We start from the raw sequence: 24,171 nt of genomic DNA on the forward strand, positions 1-24,171 counted from the left end.
CACATTTAAAAGGAGTTTCTGCCCACTGCAAACAAACCCAGCATTAGCAACGATAAAGAATCAACAACGTAGTATATGCATTCTGTTATAAAATATTACTGACAGAACCAGCTGCTATACACAGATGACTATATTCATCAAACCTCTTAGTTTTGATATCAACCAGAATCATAAGCTTTATTTTAAAAGTGGGGGGTTTTACTACAAGATTGAAAATGAATAGCAAAAGCAAAATAATTACTACTAAATAGCAAAAGACTACTGTGCAAAAGAACTTCAGTAGAACTCATTTTTAAAGAGTTTTATATTCATCACAAAGCCATATGCTTGAAAACAGTGACAGGAAAAGAGCCACCTACATTCAGCCAAACCACTGACCACATGCAGTCAATAATAGGCCTAGCTATTTTCATGCACTAACCTTTTTCTCTGCCACTAAAAACAGTTTTCTAATTCAGTTTAGGTCCAAAATCCCATAAATGTTACGGTTGGCAAAGCTGGCAGAGTTTCAAAGGCATTGCTAGAATGATATGTTTCAAATCTAAAAGGAAATAAAAGTATTCTCACTTTATCCTTCATCCAAAACACACATACTTGCTCAAAACTTCATCCTCTCTACCTTAATCTTCCAATGGATACCAGATGCAAACATCCACTTTCAACATACAGTGCCATATGTTACAGAAACACCCACTGACCCATGATGAAGTTAAAAAGTAAACCGAACAACTTAAAGTGCCATCAGATTAAAGATATAACCCCCAGACTCCCCACCATAGTGTTGAAAGCTCATGTTGAAGAACATGCTCAGACATTTACTAATGACACCAAATTGGCTTCAATCTCATTAAAGCAAAGGAAAACAATAAAGAGGAATAACACAAAATATAAACAGTCCATTAATAAGTTTTTCAAGCTTTTACTTACTAAATACTATTATCCATGCTTTAAAAATCTTGCAACATAAATACTGAAGGATGCCTTGGCTAACAAACACAGGGAAAGCCTTACAAATCTCTCTCTTGCTATCACCTCATCAAGCTCTAGGACACGTATGAGAGGCGGACTTTGGAAGTTTCAGGCAGACCCAGAAAAGAAAACAGCTATTCCCAAATAAAAAGAACTGAGAAAGAAGGGACTTTTATTCAGAGATTCCCCACCCTACCCCCTGCCTCCAAGGATAAGAGACACAAGCATTATACATCACCATTAAAGCACATCGAGGAGTTCCAATTACCTTTAAATGAAATTCATAAATGTGTAATTTAAAATTTATATTAGCTCTAGGATTAACACTATCAAAATCAACATGGCAGAGCACCGAGTTCCATTTTGATATCAGAAGCCAGAAAAAAAAAATCCTCAGTAGCTTTACTAAACCTCTAACTCAGAGAGACCCGAGTCCAAACGTGAAGTTCCTATGCAGGTTCTTGGAGCCAAGTGTTTCAGCTGTGTCCATCTGCATGGATTACTGCCTTCGCAGATAGCTGGGCAATTCTGTGCCTTGGCCATATGGTACAAATGTGTTCATGGCGGAGTAGACACAAAGTGGCTGACAGACTGTAAATCCACACACTACCTTACTTCACAGAAACTTAAACGCAGGCTTACACCCAGAGCCCTGCCTACAGCGTTCTGAAGGTGGTTTCAGTGACACAAATGAACACATAAATACTTCAGACTGTATTCTAAAACTGCCAGCGATTGAGTAATTAATCTTTTTCATCCTTGATAATAAGAAGATTCAGAAGTGATTACTGTGGCTCCAAAAAGCAGCCTTTGCGTTCACACTAACAGCTTTCCCAACCACTCGGAGAAAGGGACAAGTGAACTGTCATCATACACATTTGGGTTTTCACAAGAAAAACTGCCAAATAAGTTTGTTTCTCAACAGAGAGAGAAAAGAAACACTAGCGTACCTTCTTTTTTAAAAAAAAAGAAAAGAAAAAAGAAAAAAGAAACCTTGAAAGAGTTTCCAGAAATTTCCAAGATTATTGACCTTCTAACAAAACTGATTGTATTGGTATAAACATACTTAGCATCAGGAAAAAAGAAAAAAAATCTATTTCTGATTCAGGTGTTTTAAATGCCAGTTTTTAAAATTAATTCCCATGGTTTTACATGAAGGAAGAAACCCCATCTGGAAGTAAGTAGCCTATACAACATATAATAACTGCCAAAGGCAATTCAAACTTCCTTAACCTTCTGGGGGTACAGGCCTCACCACCTGCATAACTCAAAAATAACAAACAGTTTTCTTTACATTTCAAGAGCAATCCCACCTTTCCCTGTTGGGCCATAACCCAAAATTTCATCCGAAGATATATGAAACACATACACAATTGGATTTGAGTGTATGGAAGGCATGGATTTACTTTAAATCAAACGTTGAGTCTTTCCATCCAAGTAAAGGGAAAAAGGGGACAGGAAAGGGCTACAGACCTACCTGCATGAGAATGCACCTCAAAGCAGGATATTAAGAGAAAGCAGAGAACCTACAAGGAATGGAAAAAGGGACTGATCAGCAAAGAGAGCTGGCACTTAGAGGTCAGGCCGCAGAACTTAAATTAAAACTGCCAGGAGGCCAGTAAAATAGGAACTCACAGACAAACAAAAGGTTTCTCAACAAGAAATAAAGAGCAAGAAATGAAGAACTGGTGTCAACATGGGGTAGAAATTAGGAGGACAGACCAAATATTAAATTAGCTTTTTGCATCATTTTTTCCTGTAAGAATAATGCTGTGTATGAGGACAGAGACAGAATACCTCATGGGAACAAGGACAAAGCACTGAAAATTACCACATCCATGAAATGAGGCTGCTTAAAAAATTTCCATCCCAGAACACTGAAAAATGGGTTATATATCAAAATCGCAAGCTCAGACACGAGGATTTTCAACGAATAAGGCATTTTCTGGGATAGCAGCCTAGGGTTGGAGAAGAAATGTAGAACCTGTGTTCAAAAAAGCCCTGTCAACTTGAACTCCGTGCTCTTCAGCATCTTAGAACAACTGTTCTAAGGGGAAAGAGCAACCAAGAGTAACCAATGACTGGAACATAAATAGAAAGCAGAATGAAAATCCAACCCAGATCTTTCCAAATGTAAATCACATTATACTGGCTTATCTTTCTTTGATGAAATTTCTTGGTCAATGGTAACACACAAGTATTGCATCTCATGCCAAATTATTGGGATGGGGAAAACATTAGTAGTTGTGGTGTTCCTCAAGCGTCTACTTTATTTAGAATTTCCATTTTCTACCTTAGTAAAAAAAACCAACAACAAAAAACCCCAATACAAACAACTAGGTTTTGGGTTGCTGTCAACACAATCATTTAAAGTACTGCTAATATGATAGAGAAACAAATTATCATACAGGAAGAAGAGCAGGAACTTTTAGATTTAAATTACTTATATGGAATGAAAATCAACAGAAAATACGCATGATAAGAAGATGCTGCGAGTCAGGCCTCTGCTTGAAACAACGAAAGAAGAGAAGGACTGGCCGTACTGCTTCATCACCTAAGGATAATGAGCCATCAGTGAAAAATAACTAATGCAACTTGTATATGTAGCCAGCACTGTATTAGGAGCAAGAAAGTATGTTAATATACCTTTGTATTGTAGGCAATAATGATGATCTTGCTATTATCATACAAACATTTACATCTGCCACCTTGCCACCACTGGGACACAGAGGCGATCCTCTCTTGCCTGCCATCCACTCTGCAATGCCAGCAGCATGTCACTGTTCCAAGGCTGCAGCACTCTGTACTAAAAATCTTTGGTATTCCCCATGGAGTAATGTCTTCCAGCTTGTGGTTACCCAGATGGGACATATTCTTATGAGTCCTTACAGAATCAAGCACTGTGATGACTTGCTGTGATTGTGAAGCACTGGACTTCACGCACCCAGTGATCCCTCTCTGTCCCGGGGTCTAGAAAGAAAGTTGGTTGCTTCCGGAAAGGAATAGAAGGTATTAAAAGTGGCTACCAGACTTCACCCTTGAAATAACATTTTAATCAACTTCCATGAACCTGAGTACAAGATGCATTTTCCTATTAGACCTGTAAAGCCATGCAATGGTGAGTAAAGGTGTTTGAAGTCTTTCATACTTGAAAAGCTTACCACCTGTCCCATTAGCAAAACATGCAAGTCTATACATGCCTGTGAATTTGAATTGTGATACTATTAGCAGTTTAAAACTGTAATGGACAGGAAATATAAGTTTAAATCACTAAGAGCTTGATGGAAAAGATCTCCTTTAGATCTGCTCTGGGATGTCTCAGGAGGACTGAAATAGATTTTAAGATGGTTGAAACAAATTAAATAGCCTATTATATATTACATTACATTTACTGTCCTACCACACAGCTCACATTTCATAGCCTATAAAAATTAAATTTTCTAGCACAAATTGGCACTTATGATAGACCTGTGCCATCTTCAAACAAAGAAGTTTGACCATAACTGAAAATTGGCATCATTAAAGGACAAAAAGGGGAAGGCAAATTGAATCACATTTACATTTTGACACTGCTGCATGCAGATCTGTTACTGTATTGTTAGTGAGAGAGCTTGAAAAATGTTCTGTTTCTCAAGCCTGAGAGACTTGAAGATGATTTATTTTCCTTGTATTTTTCCCATGTAGGTAATATTTGCTCAATACTTCATGAAAAAAAGAAAAAGAAAAAAAAAAGAGGGACTGGAAGAGACGTGATACTGCAGCAACTATTTTACGAATAACCTGTTTTTACATAAGGTGCTGAATATGAGTTCAAACCAAATTCTATGAAAAAAAGCCTCTATCCCTGCTGATCAAACTTGAATCTGTTACTTTTAAAGCAATACTTGTAGTTGCATTTCATACGCATACCCTGGCTGGAAAAGAACAGGGAAAAAGATTTTCTGGGGCAGGATTTATCTAAGTCATCTAAGTAACACCTCAAAGATGTTCCCAATTCTCAGCTTCACCTACTTCAGCCATAAACTATATTGACTCTTCTCCAAAACATTTAAGCAGCAGACAAAACCCAAAACCAAGTGAAAAATACATACTTCTACTGAACATACCCAAATAGAATCTTTTTTTCCTCAACCTTGCTAAATGTCACACACAAATTTAGTACCAAACCTTATTTATTTTGTATCATCATTCACAAGCAAAGGTGAGAAAAGTGACTTTCTGAAGTCCAATCATACTAAACAGTAATTTTAGTTCAGCTAAAAGTGGCTGAAAACAGATATGAAGCATGAGGGTCTCATTAAGTCAAACTCTTCTAAAGGTCAGTGGTTCCCCATCTTTTACCATAATTAAGCTTCAATTAACAAAACCAGCAGCCTTCTGTATTTTGCTGGTCCAGCACTCTTTGCTTTCCTCAGCATCAGCACTGAAGCACCAGACAAAGAGCACACATCCAGAGTGGTTATTAGGTTGTGCTCCATGTTTCCCCTCAATGCAGGTTTGGAATTCAATTTTCTACCATAATTTGATGGTCTCAATGAGAACAGTTAGAAAAAATGAGATGATAAAAATACCAGAAATTAACATACATGAGAAAAGTGGAGAAGGTGGGTGAAAGGCCAAGAAGGATAGAGAGGGAAAAAATTGCTTATGCACAAAGGTAATTCAAGGCCATGAAATGATCGGGTTTGCTGGTTTTGGTTTGGTTTTTTTGTTTGTTTGGTCAGTTTTCAGGGGTTTTTTTTAGAAGACAACCTATCCTTTCATTTTGTTCTAGTGTACTCTGCCTAGTACTTTACTGCCCCACAGCAAGGTACTTTTGCTACACAAATAAGTAATAGATGTGAAATTAATATATTCATATTATTCTATGGTTTTATTAAATGATAGCCCAAATTTTGGATAGAGGAGCCAAAAAGAAGAGACAGAATGGTACTTTGTCAAGTATGTCACATCAAAAATTCTGCTAGCACCTTACAGAAAAGGTCTTATTTAGGAACTGATGTATTTTTGCTGTTGTCTTTCCTTTGAGGAGCAGCTGTTTCCCTTTTTCTGGGTGTTCCTGGGTGGTATGAACATAAACAAATGTGACATGAATAAAGCATGAGACCTGTGATGTTTCTCTTGTTTTGTTTATGTCTTACCATCTTTACTGCTGCACATTGTCTACAATTCCCTGTGCACTAATACCACTACATGGAAGGGGAGGAGAAAGCCTTCCAGAAAAACTTTGCAGATAAAATAGAGAGCTAATAATTTGACCTCAAGATGCCAGCCAGCTAGAGATGGCTACGTAAGTCCCTGCTTTGATTAAGTACAACAAACCAGTAATTGCCTAAAATTAAGGCAAACAAAACGAGCATCCTAAGGAGAGATTAAGGATAGTTCAGGAAGCCACAGAGACAGGGCCAGTCCTGGCTATAAATTCTAGGACAGCTTTTCCCTTTCTTCTTCTTCTTTGAAGGAAAAACTTCAGATCAACACAATGGACTGGTCTCTCTGACAAATGTAGATTAGTAGCTCCTAACCCGTTACCACGCTAGTGTCTAAATAATCCAAGCAACAACCTATCTGTTGTGACTGTTGCTATCAACTGTTTCCAACCAACTGGAAACAGACACATCTTTCTTCCTTTCCTCGAGGTTAACGGGGTTGTTTTTTTTTTTTTCTCTTCCTCTCCAAGAAGTAACTAAATGCATAACAAAAGCAATAGGTTCAGGTTAGATTTTCATCTTTCAGTGGAAAAGTATTACACTGTATCAAGCCAAGTTATGCTTACTTATCTTACTATTGGGAGATACCAAAAATACCCCTTCCCTCAAGGTAAACTCCATAACAAAAAAAACGCAACTACAAATTTGAGTGGGATGGGGGGGGGGGATCAAAGGAAGATCTTTAGTTTGGCACCACACTTCCGGCAGTGAAGTTGCCATATTTGTTTTTCAAAGGAATGCTAATGGATGGGATTGTCTTAACTGAAGTCTTATGAAAGTAATAGTTCTTCCAGGCCACTGGAAATTACTACAAATTGCAACAGTAATTACAGGGGAGGGACTGGCTAAACATTCACAGGAAATATTCCCACTATAATAGAGGTGCATCTTTCTCAAATGGATCCATATGCCCTTTTCTAGCAGCAGTAACAGGAGCTTCTCTTGCTCCTCCTCACTTGCCCTGGCAGCATCTGTGTGGCCACCCAGCAGAATGGCTAATTCACCAGTGGAGAAGGGTAGGCAGGAGCTACTATAATGATGTGGCTACTACTGAGAAAATGGTATGGACCAACTACTAACAGTTTCTAAGATTACCACCAAAAAAAAAGAAGGTATCTGCCTTCAACAGCACTAGCAATGTCCTGATTTTCAAAATGCTGAGAGCAACTGCAAGCCGTGTCTTAATCAGTGGAAGATACTTCTGTTTAGTGTTTCAAATCAGCACAAAGTAGACAAGTAAGGCTTGCAATTATACTCCAAACCCCCCACTCAGTCATTCTGAATTGCATTCCTTCAGGTACACAAATAAGTAGTCTTGGTCCATAAAGCTCTCAAACACTAAAAAATTACCAACTGGAGTATATTTGCAGTTGCTTGGTATCAAAGTCTTCCATAAAGAATGACAATTTAATGCAGATTTGGACAATGCTAAGTTAAACACGGGTCTTTATTTTAAATACCACTGCAATAAAATTAAGATAACTGAAATACAGGTATCAAACTCTATGTGTGTGACATGAACCACAGGAAAGTTAATCTCACATAATACCTCCAGATCTACACATTCTCTTTAAAGGCTTTTTCCATTTAGACTTAGTGTCAGTAAATGATGCATTTTATTTTGCCTCCATTTATTTAATAGACTACCTGAGTAAAAACAAGGATGTCAATAACAAGTAGTGTTTTAACTCTCTCACAATGGTATGTATAAAAGAAAATTATATTTGGCCAGCAAGGTCAGAATAGAAATCAATACATTCTAAAATTCTTCTCTTGCCCAGCACTAACAATTTGCGTTTGTTCACTTTTAAAGACTGTATGACTTTGTTCTCCAAGCTCCCCTGAGCACTCAAGTCCTACTAGTAAATTGCGTTTGCTTAATGCACAAGTAAAATCAACTACCCGTTAATATAGGTAATCACTGTACATAAGTTACAGAGAGCTTAGGGAAAGGAAAAAAAAAAACCAACAAGGGAACCAAAGAGACAAAAGTACATTCATAGATAACTTTTATTTATAAAGACTTAAGAGTTTAAGGGGAAAACAAGTTAACTTTTAACATCCAAGCCTAAAAATCATGAAAACTAATCTTCAAGAGCTCATTTTTTCCTGTCACAAATGTTAATTTGGTGCAACAAAAAAGAGTCTCAAATTAGTAAGAGTTTTTACATGAAAAAAGAGTAGCAAATTATTTTAGTAGTTTAGTTAACAGGTAATTTTCTTCCAAAAACTAAATAGCTGAATAGGCTCTATGAACTAACAATTACTGAATTTCATGAACAAGTTTCAAGCCATGTGCTGTCATAGCAGATACACACTGGTTAACTTTTACCAACCTCCTTATAGTGGTGAAGGATACAATGAACCGCAGTTTTCACCATTTATTTATTTATTTTAAAACAATGTTGGTAAAGGCAGTAAGCGCGGATATAATCCTCCTGAAAAGCTGATTTTGCTTGTATGGCTTACTTTGTCTTTGCTTAGGACCCTCCTGAAATAAGTCAGTGCAGCAAAACTAAGTTAGAGCCCTTTGGCAGTACAGCATACTGAAATCAGTAAGACATTTCTAATGTAAATCTGGAATTTGCAAAGCAGTTACTACTACTATTTTCTTTTTCACACATTTACAAACTGATCAAAAAATTCAGAGAAAAAAGACCCACAGTTCAATATCTGCTCAAAGCTGAGGTTCTTTGAAACCCTGACTACATACTATTGAACAGATTGTCTATATTAAAAGAGGTTTTCATACTACAGAAACACAAACACCATATGTATATGAAACACATCTTTCTCAGCATACATCCAACTGTCCATCTTGGAGGTTTAGTCTCAGCCTTGTCAATACACATCTGTCTTCACCCATGTGAACAACTATTGGCAAATGTTTATGAGAGAGGCACTGAGCACCTTAAAACCCCCTTTAAGTTCAAGTTTGCTTTTGGGTAACAGTTCTAAAAGAAAAACTTTTACAAGTATTTTAAAGAGCATCTGTTCTGAAGCTTCAGAAGTGAACTTCATATATATCACATGTGCTTTGAACCAGGCAATCAGTAAAGTCAGATCTTTACTGTAAGAATCATCAGCAGAAGAATTCAGTACTGACAGATGAGTTACAAACCAACTTTTTCTGAAATTCCTTTACTCGGGAAGCTAGTCTGGTATTAGGCACTATATGATCACTTAAGTTCAGTTTAATTTCTCAAAATATGTTAACTCTCAATAATAAGTGATGATTTTTATAAGAACAGACAGTCAAAGGGAAGAGACTTACTAGAAGTCCCATATTCTTCCTCTCATGAAGTAAAGACAAGCTAATACATGCATTGCGCAAGAAGGAGAATCCGCCTCGTGACAGCCCCAAGCTACATTGCTCAGAACGTGACTGTTGCCAGCCATAACATGGAAAAACCCTTGTATCGAATTCCAAAGAGGAGGCTTTGCTGTGCTCTCGGTAGAGGATTTAGCATGTTCAGGGAAGAAACTCCAAAAGGACGGGAATGACACCCTAGAAGAAGTTACAGTAACTTACATGAATTTTATTTTAATGCAGTTTTTTCTTATGTAAGAATAAAGTTGAAAAATACTAAAGATTCCTTTTTGGTTTAGTTTTTTTTTAAGTAGTACAAAAGCAAACACCCCACCCCACCCCCCCGAATATCTTAACAAAGATCCAAGCATTCTATTGTAATAAATACAACAGTGATTGAATTCATTTTCAACAGTACTGAAGAGAGTTGTACAGCAAATCAGCTAGAAAAGCAATGAAGCATCCTACCTTCTCAGTTATGGAGATTATCAGAGATGCCACCAAGAATCTGGAGGGTGGGAGGGGAATTGCCAGAGCTATGAACAGAGTAATGATCTGCAGAGCTTTAGAGCCCACGCAGGTAATACATAAAATAAAAGAAACTAGGAATGTTAGTTTTTATAGTCTTTGTGGCTTTTCAGATACATTTATATAACTAACATCTTCAAACACTCAGAGCAAGACTACAATATAGAATTACAGAACTACTAAATTAAATTCCTCTTAGTCTGCTTTTCTGCATCTTAGATTCAACTCCACAGGAATAAGACTGACCAAAAGTAACCAAAGACCCTCCACTTCTCCTTCCTCTCCTCTGCTATGCAGTCAATAAACTCACATAAGACAAACACCACAAATGGAATAATTACAGAATTTAAACACAACTGTGGCCACTTCCAGAGTTATTTTTTTCTGTGGTATATAACTGTGTCACAAAGAGTCCTCTCCATTAACCTCAAACCCAAGTTTTCAAACAATCAAAACATAAAAAACAAATAATTCTATTTGACCTTCATTATTTAGGTCTGTGTGCCAGGTCTAATCAGTTCTCACAAGCACATTCCACTTTTTAAAAACAGACTGTAGAAATACATTTTTCAAACTAAAAGGAACAGAATGCATTGTTTTGATGCTACAGCCTGAAGCCCTTTATCCGAGTTTTATCAAAGTATACTCCATCACTGATCAAAGCAGCAATGACAACTTAATGTTCTTTAAAGTTATATATTGCTGCATAAACTTCCCACTTTTGTCTTGTGGCCTCCGGCTCAGCATGTCATTGGGAGTATATTCAAAGGTCAAGAGAGGCTCTTCCAGAAGCCCTCTGTTCCCACGTGGCAGTTCTAATGATTGCAGGAGTGGAGAGGAGAGTGGGATAGATTAATTCCATCAGGGCTCTGTTCTCATATACCCCAGAAAATTCAGGTTGTCGTTTCTTCTGTCAGATGTTTGAAATATTACTTTGTACATTACTGTATGAACTATTTGTACATGGTTGTAGCATTTCCGTGATGCCCTATTACTTATTTCATTATCATCTAAAGACCTCACTCTGGTATTGAAATCCGTATTTCCTTTTAAATCTCTTTCAATTTAATATTTTGCATGTGCCATGTGTCTGGCTGACTTCTTAAAGCAAAGTTTGGAAGTTACTTGGATATGGGAGACAATTTTTTTTGTTTTTAAATCTGTATTATAACAATTTACTGAGAAATCTCAAATAGAGTTTACTGGAAAATATTATGCAATTTTATGTTTAATGAAATGTGTTGAAATGAGTTGTACTTCAGACATCTTATTTAATAAAAAGGCAGAAGAACATGCAACATAAATGTAACTGTAGAAGCATGGCAGTTAAGATCTCCAACATCTCCATAAAGTTTTAAGCTTCAGATGAATGCTTGTCACAATTGCTTAAAGCTCTCTCAACATCTTCAAAATTCCTGTCCACCCCCCACAGACAAGAGGAAAACCCCTGGAGAAACAAGGCTTACAGTGACTTGAGAAATCAAGGACTGCCGAGCAGAAGCGTGAGCCAGAATTCAAGAGGCAGTACCAAATCTCTTAGCAATAGAGAATCCAGTTAAATCTGCTCCCATACTCTCAGGAATGCACAAATCGTCCAAGTACCTCAACATTAGAAGCAGCACTCAAACTCCTTTATCTTGGCACAACTCCTTTATCTCCTACTAAAAGCCCTTGAGGGGGACGGCTACCAGGGGGAAAGCCCATGGCCCAGAGCTTAGAAAACATACGTGTTCCTGCAAAGATTTTGATTTTCACAAGCGGAGTACTGCAAAGCCAGAACCACAACAGTCTTGAGAGCATCACTGCTAATAATTAGGTTGGCTCTTCTCTCCTCCGTCCTGATTTCACCTACACCTCATCAGGCTTCTTCCTACCTCCTTTTCAGAGAAGGAAAGGAATGAGGCAGGGGGGGAAGTATGGGTCTGGTAGGGCCAGATTCTGCACATTTGATGCATGTTAACTTTCACAAGGATGTCACATAGAATAGAAGGGAACAAATGGCAACATTGGTCCCTTCTCAGAAACTAGTTTCGAAGCTCTTTTTAGAGCTATGTAGAGATACATAGGTATCTGGGATTTTGATACTTCAGAGGAAATCAAAATTGAAAATAAGAAATTGGGCAACAGCAGGTCACAGGTAGCCTTGCACTGACATAGTCTTACCCTCTAAAATAATGTTCGTTCTACAATATAATAAAAAAAGTATTTTAGTGATTAGAACTCACATGGTGTCATTCTGAAAGATGTCTCTTTCCAGACGTGATGCCACCATAACTTGCACTAAGATTCTGTGGCCAGTAAGAATTACCACATATAAAGTGACTTGAAAAAGTCAATCTCTGCCCAGATCATATGAAGAATTCAAATGAAATTAACATGGTCTGAAACACTGATGTATAGTGCCCTACTCTCACACTCTTGGTTTTATTCATGAACTCAGTAACTACATGAGCAGACTTTTCATGTTTTAAATACAGTCAAACCTCAACCAGGCAGAGATTTTTCAAATTAAAGCATCACCAAAACCAAAGTAGGAGCCTAAGAAAAAGTGTGATTGATCCAAAAATCATTATCATCTTGCTATACCACATGAGAAGGAAGAAAAAAATTGAAATCAGTAAAATTATGTTACAATTTTGAGCAACTTTTAAATATTTTAAAACTGATATTAGAAAACTCAAACACTTGGTCATTAGGCTTTTGCTTCAATAGGATTTTAGCCTTCATTTATTGACATGAAACCTCAACACCAGTTTCAGTTCATCCCTGATCACTTTTCCACATACGTAACGACTGCAGAAGTTGTTTTAAGATCTAGGTTTTATAAAACTCCAGGTACTTGGAAATATAAGATACACTGAGCCATACCATAAATTATTTTTTAATTAAAAATATGCTCATTAAAATAGCTTAATTTCTAAATATTTTTTCCAGTTATTGCGCTAAATTAAAATAGCAAATTTTAGAGATGGAATTTTCTAGTCCAATAAGCCTAGTACACAAAGCAATATTTGAATACGTAATTTAAATGTTACAATGAAAGACACTGATGGCTTCTTCCAGCTGTTTCCTATTAGTTTTCAGATTAATGAATTACAACACATACATACTTAGCACATGCATTTTTGAGAACCTGCTGTGCAACACCATAATGAGGAATACCACAGGCCATTGTTGAAATAGATAGTTTTTTGGGGGTTTTTTGTTTCTTAACGTCATTTCTGCTGCAGTTACGGGAAATATTTCGGTTCCAGTACGCCCAATAGAAGCCTATCTGGAAGTAGTGTTGGAACAAAAGCATACATTAGAACAACATTTTAAGCTTAAAATGTAGCTCTAGAATTTTTCTGACTATGTTTATACTACTACTTTTGCTACCAGCAACCAGTGACATTATGAACCTTCTGTGGTATACTAAAAAGTGTTGTATGATGCTGACAAATAAGCTTGTAAACCCCCTCAACAAGGGGGGGAGGGGCGGCGGGCAGAGGGAAGTGGAAAAAAAGAACTGTAAGAAGGGACAAGCAGACAAATAGAAAATAGTGATCAGCTCTGTGTACACAGATGACTCATTCCGACACACTATACAGGTGAGGGTATACAGGAAAAACTTCAGTTAATGAATATTTCCAAGAATTAAATGGAATTTTTTTATTCTCTGTCTTCACTTCCCTCCCTATAAATTTAAAGCACTCAGAAGTACTAGTAGTCCTCCTGAGAATTTAACCCAAACCAAATGTTTGAGCAAAGCAGACTGTTATAAAATCTCACACAACCAACATCCTTTAATTAAATAGGTTCCACTGTGTTTGGACATGCACAAAAGCTAATCTGTAAGGAATACCACTTGTACAATATACTACCATGTGCTTTGGTCACTTCTATTTAGGTCACTAAGTCCAATGACAATCAGTAATCATCCACATTGCCATTTTGTTCCTGACTCTTCAGAGATGACTCTCCGATATAATTACCTAGGGGCAATTTTTGTTATAAAAGAAATCAGTCCTTATAGGCTGTCAGGACAGGGCTGTATTGGAGTTTATACAAGATCAAAACATGTAAGTATCTTTTCCTCCTAGAAATCCAAAGAATGTCTTACAGATACTATCAGGTATTTTCATTGTGCTTCTACATTAATACAGCATAATTACTGAAGCCTTATTAATCCTGATGTGAAAAAAAACCCATACAGTATCAGGCAAGCATGGGTATGTTTTGCATCTATTTAGGTAAAAAAAAAAATTGTTGTTGAACCTAAGCACTAATGTAAACCTTACTATGCTGACTCTTGCTTTCATACAGTAAACTAAATCTAGAAATGAATTATGAAACAGAGCATCTACTTTACAGATCTGTGCAAAGAAAAACTTATTTTAAATAATAAGGCATCAACCTACTTCAAGGAAAACAACATATTATGATAATAATGAAAAGATATTTTTATTTAGAAGTCCATGCTCCTTTAAATAGTCACATACTAAAAGAGTGCAAAGCTCATGTAACCTAATCTATGTTTTCCTCAAATCCCCACAAGTCCATTTACTTAAAAACACCACACTCCTGGATGAGTGCCTGGCGTACCAAACCTGTCCCGTCGTGCATATTTTTATACGTGTTACTAAATTAAGAAAGCAGAGTGGACTAAGGTTATGCCAACTCTGAAAGAAAAAAGAACATGGTCTGCATCAGTTTGTACCTTTGCTTTTAAAGTTACAATCATTATTTTAAAAAATTGAACTTTATTAAGTATCAAAGTGATCTACCCTAATCAGAGACAGTAATAAAAGCAGAATGGAAATACAGGAGCGGGGGGGGGGAATAGCCAAATTTATCCTTCCCCATTTTGAAGGATCTAAATCAAAATATAAAAAACAAGTTTAAAAAATGAGTTCGGATTACGTATTTAAATGCCAGGGTCTAGAATAAGAGTAGAATTATTGGCATGCTGTAGCCATGATCAGTGGAAATCTACTGTGAAAAGGAGGTAGGGAGAAGTTGTGTTTATACATCTTTAATTAAGATCTACTGAAATACCTTGTATTGAGCTCTATTCAGAATTATGACGTTGGGTATTCAAGAAGTCTTTACCAGTAAAATACTGGTATGAATAGTAAATACAGAAACTGTACTTTATAGCAACTTAAAAAAAGTGAGAGAAATGAATATGCAGTTTTCATGTCTCAAAGTTTCTCTTGCCCCCAATTAGCAAAGCAAATTCCTAAGCAAAACAGACTTAGCAATGATCAAGTAACATTCCAAGGTTTACTTTATAAATAGACAAAGCAGTAATCAACAATTATAGTTTGATTTATAATTTTAATAACAATTGAACCCTTCTTGTCATTATCACTGAAGTTACCAATGCAAGAAAAAATGAGCTAGTATTTATAAACTACATTTTTTAAAATTCATCTTCATGAACTCTTTGAGCCTTCTGGAAGTGCAAGCTGTTTCAGTTACAAAAACTCACCAAACTTACTGCTGTTAATTTCCTATTAACTTAGAGGGTTATTAATTATGGAGAGATAATTATTAATTTCTTAATAACGGGTGGAAAGACTCAATCCTCCCCAGTATTAAATATGATCAACCTCAAAAAGGTGTGGTCTTAACAAATGGAATGGGAACACCCAAGTTCTATATCTGGCTACCACTGACTCCTGCTATGGCCTGGAGCAAATCACTTCTGTTAAAAACACTTTTTTCCATTCTGTAAAATGAGGATAACACTCCCTTATCAGCTTCACAGGATCTTTCTCAAATGCTTTGAAGATGAAGTTTTATAAGCCCACAAATGTATTTTAATGAGGCTTAAACTGACTATATTTCTAAAACAATTTGCCTTAAAAAAGAAAAGGATTTGAACAAAATGAAATGAAGAGTATATATGCTATTAACTTCCTCTAAATATCATTGCAGTTTGCACTTTAAAAATACCAATGGCAGAAGAATAAATTTTCCTTCGGATTCTGCCTAAATAAAGCAAAATGGCAACAAGTGAATGCAATATGCAGAAGTCTCAAGAGACAACATGGAAATGTCAATTCGAAATGGAAGCCACACATTTCCTTTTATGGGGAAGAAAGGGCATTTGCTAAACCTGCCTTTGACTCTTGCAGAGATCTGTACCCCCCTTCAGCAACAGCAACTGCTGGTACTCCCCAGTCCCTTGCACTTTCACTTTACAGATTAAAGAAACAGCACTGCACAGTTTACATTGTTTGGTACTATTTGACTGCCTTTTTTTTTTTTTTTTTTTGCCTGATCAATTCACTCAACTCTTCGTTTTTAAAGTTCCCTGACAACAAACACAAAGGGAAACTTGGTCTAACCCATGTAAAGACAACTGCTGATATAGGTTTTTTCCCCTTCTTAAAGACAACTTTGCCAAAAGATGGGCTGGGATCATAAACCATACCCTATTCTTTGTTTAATTACTTAGCTTTTGCTCTTGACTTGGCAAAACTTTAAGCTTTTCATTTTAGTAAATCTATAATTAACTCCAACATGTGCTGAGTAAACATAACCTCATTTTTAATTAAATCTTAGAACAAGATGCTACAACTTGCCATTTCTAAGGAGAAGTACTTAGCAAGTAATATGCAATAAAAAAATCTAATCCTTGTCAAATATGAAACTTAAGTCCAACTGAGTATAACCCACCCTCTTTTCAGTCATCTGTTGTCTAAACATGCATTCACTAACTACAAGACTAAAATGTAAACCTGGAAAGCCATCACTTCACATCAACAGTTTCCAAGGTTAAAGTCAAATCGAATCCAAATGGTAAAATAGCACAACTGAGAAATAACCTTGGCTTTGGGATTCCCAAAGAATAATTTTTCCACTACATCTCACTGGATTTTTTATTATTTTTTTTGCATATGATGCAACAATTCTTATACAAAGAGAAAATAACTACAGTTTCTCAAGAATGAAAATTGAAATATCATATGCATTACAAACATCAGAAACAAACAGGAACTTTCTAATTAGTCATTCATAAGTGAGAAGATTCATAAAATTTCCTTCTGACAGCACATTCATACAGGACTAACTTGACAATTCTGAATTAAAATGAGACCAAAAGAGAAATCTCTAGAAAAAAATAAAGTTAAGCTACTATGAAAATGTAATGTCAAGTCTGTAAGTCAAGCTTATACGTGAACTAATGTAATAATATGAAACAATAACCATCTTTTGTTTATGCTGCAACTCAAAGATTTTTTCAAATAAGATCGTATGTATTTCCAAATGGTCCTCAAGAATTTAGATTATTTAAGTGCTACAGTTAAATAGTAGAAAACTTCACAAAATTCTACTTCATGTTCAAGAATTACATGTACAAGACCAAATAAAAGAACCAAGAAATTGTTAAAGGCACGCTACAAGATTTACAGTTTGCAAAACAAAAAGATGTTGTGCATTTCAATGAAAAAAAGTGCTCAAGAGAATGTTGTAACACTAAATCTCCTGTTCTTACTTATCTGCAACTTTTAACCAGCTCTGCTGTCAAAAACCATCTCTCAGTGATTCTGATTACCACAAAATCTAGATACGGATGACTCCGCATTAGGCAGAAACTGGTCCACTTATTAACCTTATCCAAAATATATTCAAAACATGATTTCAAGAGAATTTCACAAAGTATTTTCTTCCAGCCATTTTATATTATATTTCAATTTCAACATGCTTATTTTGGACAATTTTTTCCCTTTGCTTCTCATCAAGTTTAGCTTAGTCACCTTTCAACAATTCTCACAACAATTTAATGATGCATGATGGAAGTCCTGTTGTTTCAGTGGTAGTGCACAATTAAACAAAGTGCCTTGAGGCCAAAGTACATTATCTTATCCATGTGTACGCTACTGATCTGGTAGCGTTTGCTAAGCACAAAGGTAGGACTATCATTTACACTACAGGAGTGCCACAGCATAGAAAGTGTTTTCTAATCTTTAAGGAACACAATTTCCATGCTTCACCTAATGCCCTTTCCCCCCCTCATCACTCCTGTATTGCCTGATCTCTTCAGGAAACTAAGGCTTATGTACTCATGCTGTCTGCGTGTATCTTCATCATTTTCCCCCGCCTCCACCTTTAAAGTAACTTTTTTAAAACTAGTTGGACAATCATGACCAAACCAGAGAAGCGAGGTTCCTCATTATTAAATTCACACAAGCTTTATGAAAACAGGTACTTAGAGACTAAAACCTTGCCCATCACATTGAAGATAAACCGCAGCACAGGCTCATCCTTTATTCGAGTCTGAAGAATGCCTACAGTCAGAATGAAGACATAAGTCTTTATAGGGCTTCATTATGCATACTATTTCAATTGTTTTAAAATTAGAGTTACGCTAGATTTCTATAAAGGAAATCTTAAATACTAAAAATGAATTTTAAGAGCACAATGGTGGAACAAAAACATTAAAAATGAGTAGTGAATCAACATATACTATTAATTGCATTGTTTCTTTCAGTCCTTAATCACAATTAAGGAGGACACAACAAAGAATCATTCTTAAAATATAAAATGCAATAGAAAAGTGTGGGCGTTCAGACACTTAATAGCAAATCAAGTTACCATCCAACTGTTCTGCACTTGTAATCAAGAGATTTTTTTTAGCAATTGATTAAGATATTACTAAGAGCGTCCTCCTAGATATCGATGTAGTTTCAATAAAACTGAGGGCACTTATAACACCTGACACTGGGAAGGGGGAGACAAGACAAATGACAGGGCAACAACTCTAAACTAAGCTTTTTATGTGATGACATCATTGTGCTGCAAGTTGGCCTATCTGGGGACACAAGGTGAATACTGATCAGCCTTTAACTGGATCCTTTGTTGCGATAAACAGGTCACTGTGTGATATGTGCAGGACTAAGTCTGGAAAAAAAAATGATGGTCATGAATTTTGAAGAGTTACTTCCATGAATGTCCACCACCTATATCTGAAAGCTATTTTTAATGTAGATTTTTTAAATTCTACACAAGCTGCACTAGTAGAAGCTAAATTATATCTTAAATGGTTACTTATTATAAATTAAGAGCAATTAAGAGGTGTCTTTACCTAACAATGCATTGCAATGCAGTCTCTACTGTAAAGAAAGCAGTTAACACACAGTAAAATGATGCACTGCAGTGAAATCACATCTCATCCAAGTTCATTTTATTAACTTTGCTAGCTTTTCTGACAGAATGCTATTTAACACTATTATGAAGATTCATGCTACCACTATAATTAAGGATAAAACAATTCATCAAAACTTACTGGTTTGCTGTATTTTTTCAATTGAACATAAATGTTATTTTCAAACTCAAAGGTTTTCTTATAAAGTCATCTTTGAAATCTTCACAATTTTACAAAGAAAAATATGAAAATATGCTTGGAAGCCTTTTTCAGGAAGTGTTATGTTTAGGAAACACTCAGTGCAGTAGATTAACTCTCCAGTGGGCAAACTCTCCAGTGTAAGTGAAAGATTAATCTTGCTCGGACTGATAACACTCAAGCTGTATGACATCCAGTCATGTTGACAGTGACAGCATCTGAACAGACAGGATTAGTAGTGATAGCAGTAATGGCATATGTATAAACTGATGGTACACTACCAGCAAAACCACGAAGACGAGACACCACTGGATTCTCCAATTCAAAAGGAGGCAACAGTAATATTATCTTACACATGCAAAATTTTCATGCACACAAAACTAAACGCACTTAGGGATAATGCTTAGTGCCAAATTTGGTAAATTTAGGAGAAACAAAATGCAGCATGCCTATGCAGCTGATACCAGCTCCTAATCAAATGTGGTAGACTCGAAATCAACTCTTCAGTAATGTAAATCATCCTTTTGAAAGTCTTTTTTGGAACCTTTTTAAGTTAATGTGTGAAGTTTTGCAGAAAATGTGTCACTTTTTCTTTGAACAAGTCCTTCTTTCATGGTACAGCACCATAAGGTAAATTATCTTTGAGGAACATAAAGCACACTCAAGTCACTCCTTTCTTTTGAATGCAGGACGTCTGAAAATTGATGGAAATTTTATTGGCCTTGGGTCATAACGTTTAACAGGTTTATCTAATTTCATTCCAGAGCATTTACATAGTCATATGAATTTTATTTTTTTTCTTTCTAATCATAATCATCCTTTGACTTACTCTCATTAAGCTTATTATGCCTAGAAAAGTACAAGGAAAGGACAGCTAGATTTCTGCACCCAAAACTTCAAGGAACAATTGCAACGTATTTCTTGAGAATAAGAAATGTGAACTTACATACACATGAATGTCACATTGAGAAGTTAGTTAAAATTAGAGCCAAGAGCTAATCCTGTTAGATTAAGTTATACCAGTTTTTTTAAATGCTGGCCTTCGATTTTTATCATCTCTGGAGATCAGAAAATGCAAATGTGCCAGAGAAAGATTAAAAATTAATAATAATTTAAAAAAAATAAAATCATCATCATGTTATCTGGAAAGATATGAGAGTGACAGAAGATGAATGATCAGTTATGTCTGCTTATCAAAGTACTTGGAAGGCAAAAAAAAATCATCCCAAATCTGCCTATGGCCAACTTTTTCTGACTTTGTGTCACATTTACTTTGAATAAATTTTGCTTTTTTATTATAAACTAGCAAGACAAACATTTGTTATTTACTGTTGTAGTGAGGTAGAACTGCCACAGGCAAACCTACTAGACGTGTCTTTTTAGAAAATACAAGAATGGGGCTATTGAGCAAAAAGGAAGGAAGGAAGGACTGAAAACCTGGAAAATGGCAAGAAACATCATTTTATCATGACAGTTGTCATTGGCATTTTGCATCTTCTCAAGGAAGTTCAACATTTTCTTGATACAATGGCAAAGACTGTTAAATAGATACATTTTTTTCCCACTTCAGAAGCATTTTTCAGGACCTTTCTTTAAGTGCATACAGCTTGGGTTTTTTCTAACTACAGAGTATATTTAGCATATATACAATGGCAATCCCTGCCTAGTCTTTAAATACAAGTTGTACCATGCTTCAACTGTAAGATACTAATAAAGCTAGGGCAGATCACTATGCAAATTAAGTTCAAATGGAGTTTGTCATTGCTGTAATCCCTCACGCATTTGTACTTACCTGCAGGTAAATATTTCAGCTGGTTGTTAGCCAAGCGAAGATGACGTAAAGATCTCAGGCGGCCAATCTCTGGACACACAATTTCGAGGGCATTATCACTTAGGTCCAGAAACTGCAGTTTAACGAGGGAGCCAATGGCTTGTGAGAGAACAGATTAAAACATGAATGTGACCCAACAGTAATGTTAAAATCTTAATAGGACTATGAGAGGATAAAAAGCCACTGTACCTAACACCTATGTCTGAGCAGATTTTGATGTATTAAAGCCAGTCTCACAACTGAATGACATAGTTTGTGGAAATGCTTATCTATCCAACAAACAGTTCTGCTGGCAGTGAGACAGGGAGGGGGAAAAAAAAAGAGGGGGAGGGTGATAAACAGAATACTCCCATTTCTAGATTCTCCTCAGACAATCCTGCTCTGAAATCACTTTTTCCATTTCTTTGCTTTGAGTCTATCCAATTCGTGTATTCAGGAAAGTACTTTAAACTCTTTCTGAAGTTGGGCACATAACTCTACAATTAAGGCAAGGAAGAGAAACTAGTGCAAGTTCTTGATACTTTAGGTTTCAAATCTGTCATGATCTAAACCAGCAAAGTATTGTGTGTGGTAACTGGCTGAAAGCAGAAGACACTCTGGACTTTTATTTCTGTAGATGAGTGCCATTTAGCCTTTTCACTTTCTGCAATTAGAACTGAAGCAAACAGCATTTAGGTGCATTTGAGAATTCATTAAAATAATTTGACATAGCATAAACAAGGATATTAGTGACTAAGAGCTACACTGGTGTATTTCATATGAAAATCTTTAATGTTTTATGGGAAAATAAAGGAAAAATGGGCCTCTTCAAAGAAGAAAACTGAATATTTTATGATTTCTGCCACTTATTGTGAGCTGGTTGATTACTTACCTTCAGGTACAACAACTATGTTATTTGAATGAAGGTACCTGGGGGGAGGAGAAAAAAAGCAGAGGACACCACCTGTTACCCTCAAGGATTTCTGCTACATAATCAGTTTGCAAAATATCCAATTTCAGACTGAAAGAACACCCTCAAAGCCATTCCTCTCTATGATCACAAAAGCTGTGGAAACTGTATGAACTGGCAATGGATAGGTACTGGAGTTTCACTTAGACTATTAAATGATTAACATAAAAATAAAAGAGAATGACATACAACTATTTAAAACAAAACATTCAATTACTATAATAATAATGGGCTTTAATTTTGAAAGTCATATGAAGACGACAAAAAGGAAGAAGTGTAAAGCAGACAGAATAACAAAAATGAACCATATTTGATGACCCGGCTATTCCAAACTAGATACTGCATAAGAAAAGAAAAAAGCCCAAACCCACACAAGTTATAAAATTATGAACATTGTCCCCTGCACATAAATTCTTACACCTTTACTGACTGAAGAAATAAGCACATGATCTACTCTCTGCAATTGTTTTTTTTCAAACTGAGTACATTCTTCAAACGAAAAACCTGATCTTGCACATGGTCATTTAGGTAGGTAGTGAGGGTGGCCGTATCTCCAACTAAGAATATTCAGCACCCTCTGCTGGAATATTTGCAGTACTACTAGTAAAATAAAAACTGTTCTTAGATAACAAAATTTTCAAATATTGGTATCTAATTGTAAAGGTATACTGAGTACTGAATGTCTACTCACTTAGGCACACATGGAAATTATTTTCAAAGCATATTTTTTTCCACTCTATTCAAACAGCATTTCCAAAAGTAGGAGCCTGTCTTTTCAGGGAGGATAGAGGCAGAACAAGGAAAAAGACATAGGAATATTTCAACTGCATGGAGCAACAGAGCCTTCTCTTTTTCTTTAAAAACCGTAGACATTTAAAGTTTAGTAAAAGTGTAACAAACAAAAGGATAGCAGATATGTTTGTAGAAATCATTATAAACCTCAAGTTGAGAATTTTCCTACTCATTTCAGCTGCAGCTCCTAAAAATAGTTGTGAACTATTTCACCCAAGCAAAAAGTGTATATTATGAGGACTACACCTAGTATCCCAGCGTGAGGGACACAATATACAAAGAAACACAGAAAACAGTGAAGTTTTAAAAAATATACAGTGAAATTGCTAAGGATGTAACTTTCAGGAAAAATGAAAATCAGTTGTTTGTCTTTCAAAATTGAAAGCTACTGTAACGAATTATTCTTTAAATAAGTCTTTATTTTGTGGTATCTGTCAACAAAACATCTCTTATTGTCTGATCAAAAATTGACTTGTACTATTAGAGCTACATAAACCACAGGCTCACTGTTGCTCTCTCTAGACCGCCAGAATGTATGGGATAATGTTGGTATGGCTAAGCTTTCTGAACCCCAAATAATTAGGTTTGACTCCTACAATTCAGTGTTTGTAAGAGATTATTTTAAACTGTAATTTATAGAGGTTTTCCTAAAGGCATCATCAGACAACACAGAGATTTCGTGATGCCCCATGGCAAATCGTTAAATACTAATTATATCAAATACAAAAATATTTATTTTACTGCTTCAGAGCATAAATGTACTCTCAAGACTCAGGCACGACGAGACAAGACTGTCTCTTAAACAAGTTGGAGACTGCAGTGACCTACAAAACAGTTCAATTGTATTGTGGTCGTGCGTACTAGAAAGGTGTGGTTTCAAGGGCCAAATTAAGATGACAAGATCAGACAGCTGAATGCATTAAACTACTCAGATATACACCTCCTCCTGTTTGGAGCTATCCATTAAATAAACAGAATCAATGGTCCATCACTTACTCAACTGAAAGAGAGCCAAATGAGTTATAAGGGGAAAAGAAGATGTCCCTTCTAACGCCGCCCCCCCCCGCCCGCCCGTCATACTATACCAGGAAATCATAACCTTACAAGAAAAGGGGACAGAAGGCAACACTGACACAGGGGCTTACAGCTTAAAATTAATTGCCAAAATAATGCAGTTCATGTGACATCCATTCTTTGGACAAGATTGGATAAACTACTCTGCCTGTAGCAATCATCATCAGTTACTAC

The 24,171-nt window shown here is 36.1% G+C and overlaps 1 protein-coding gene across 2 annotated transcripts in view; it reads right to left on the bottom strand.

Annotated features, from left to right (window-relative positions):
* The window catches only part of LRRC28 (leucine rich repeat containing 28), a 47,507-nt gene that overhangs the window by 17,988 nt on the left and 5,348 nt on the right, over positions 1 to 24,171 (bottom strand). For both annotated transcript variants that reach the window (XM_009887072.1, XM_009887064.1), the window contains exons 3-4: positions 22,054 to 22,091; positions 21,144 to 21,281 (exon numbers count right to left, since the gene is read on the bottom strand). In XM_009887072.1, coding sequence (XP_009885374.1) covers positions 21,144 to 21,281; positions 22,054 to 22,091 — 176 coding nt within the window. The remainder of the gene's footprint in view (positions 1 to 21,143; positions 21,282 to 22,053; positions 22,092 to 24,171) is intronic.

The sequence above is a fragment of the Charadrius vociferus genome, unplaced genomic scaffold (genome assembly GCF_000708025.1).
Source record: "Charadrius vociferus isolate BGI_N301 unplaced genomic scaffold, ASM70802v2 scaffold190, whole genome shotgun sequence".
In the NCBI taxonomy this organism is placed as follows: domain Eukaryota; kingdom Metazoa; phylum Chordata; class Aves; order Charadriiformes; family Charadriidae; genus Charadrius; species Charadrius vociferus.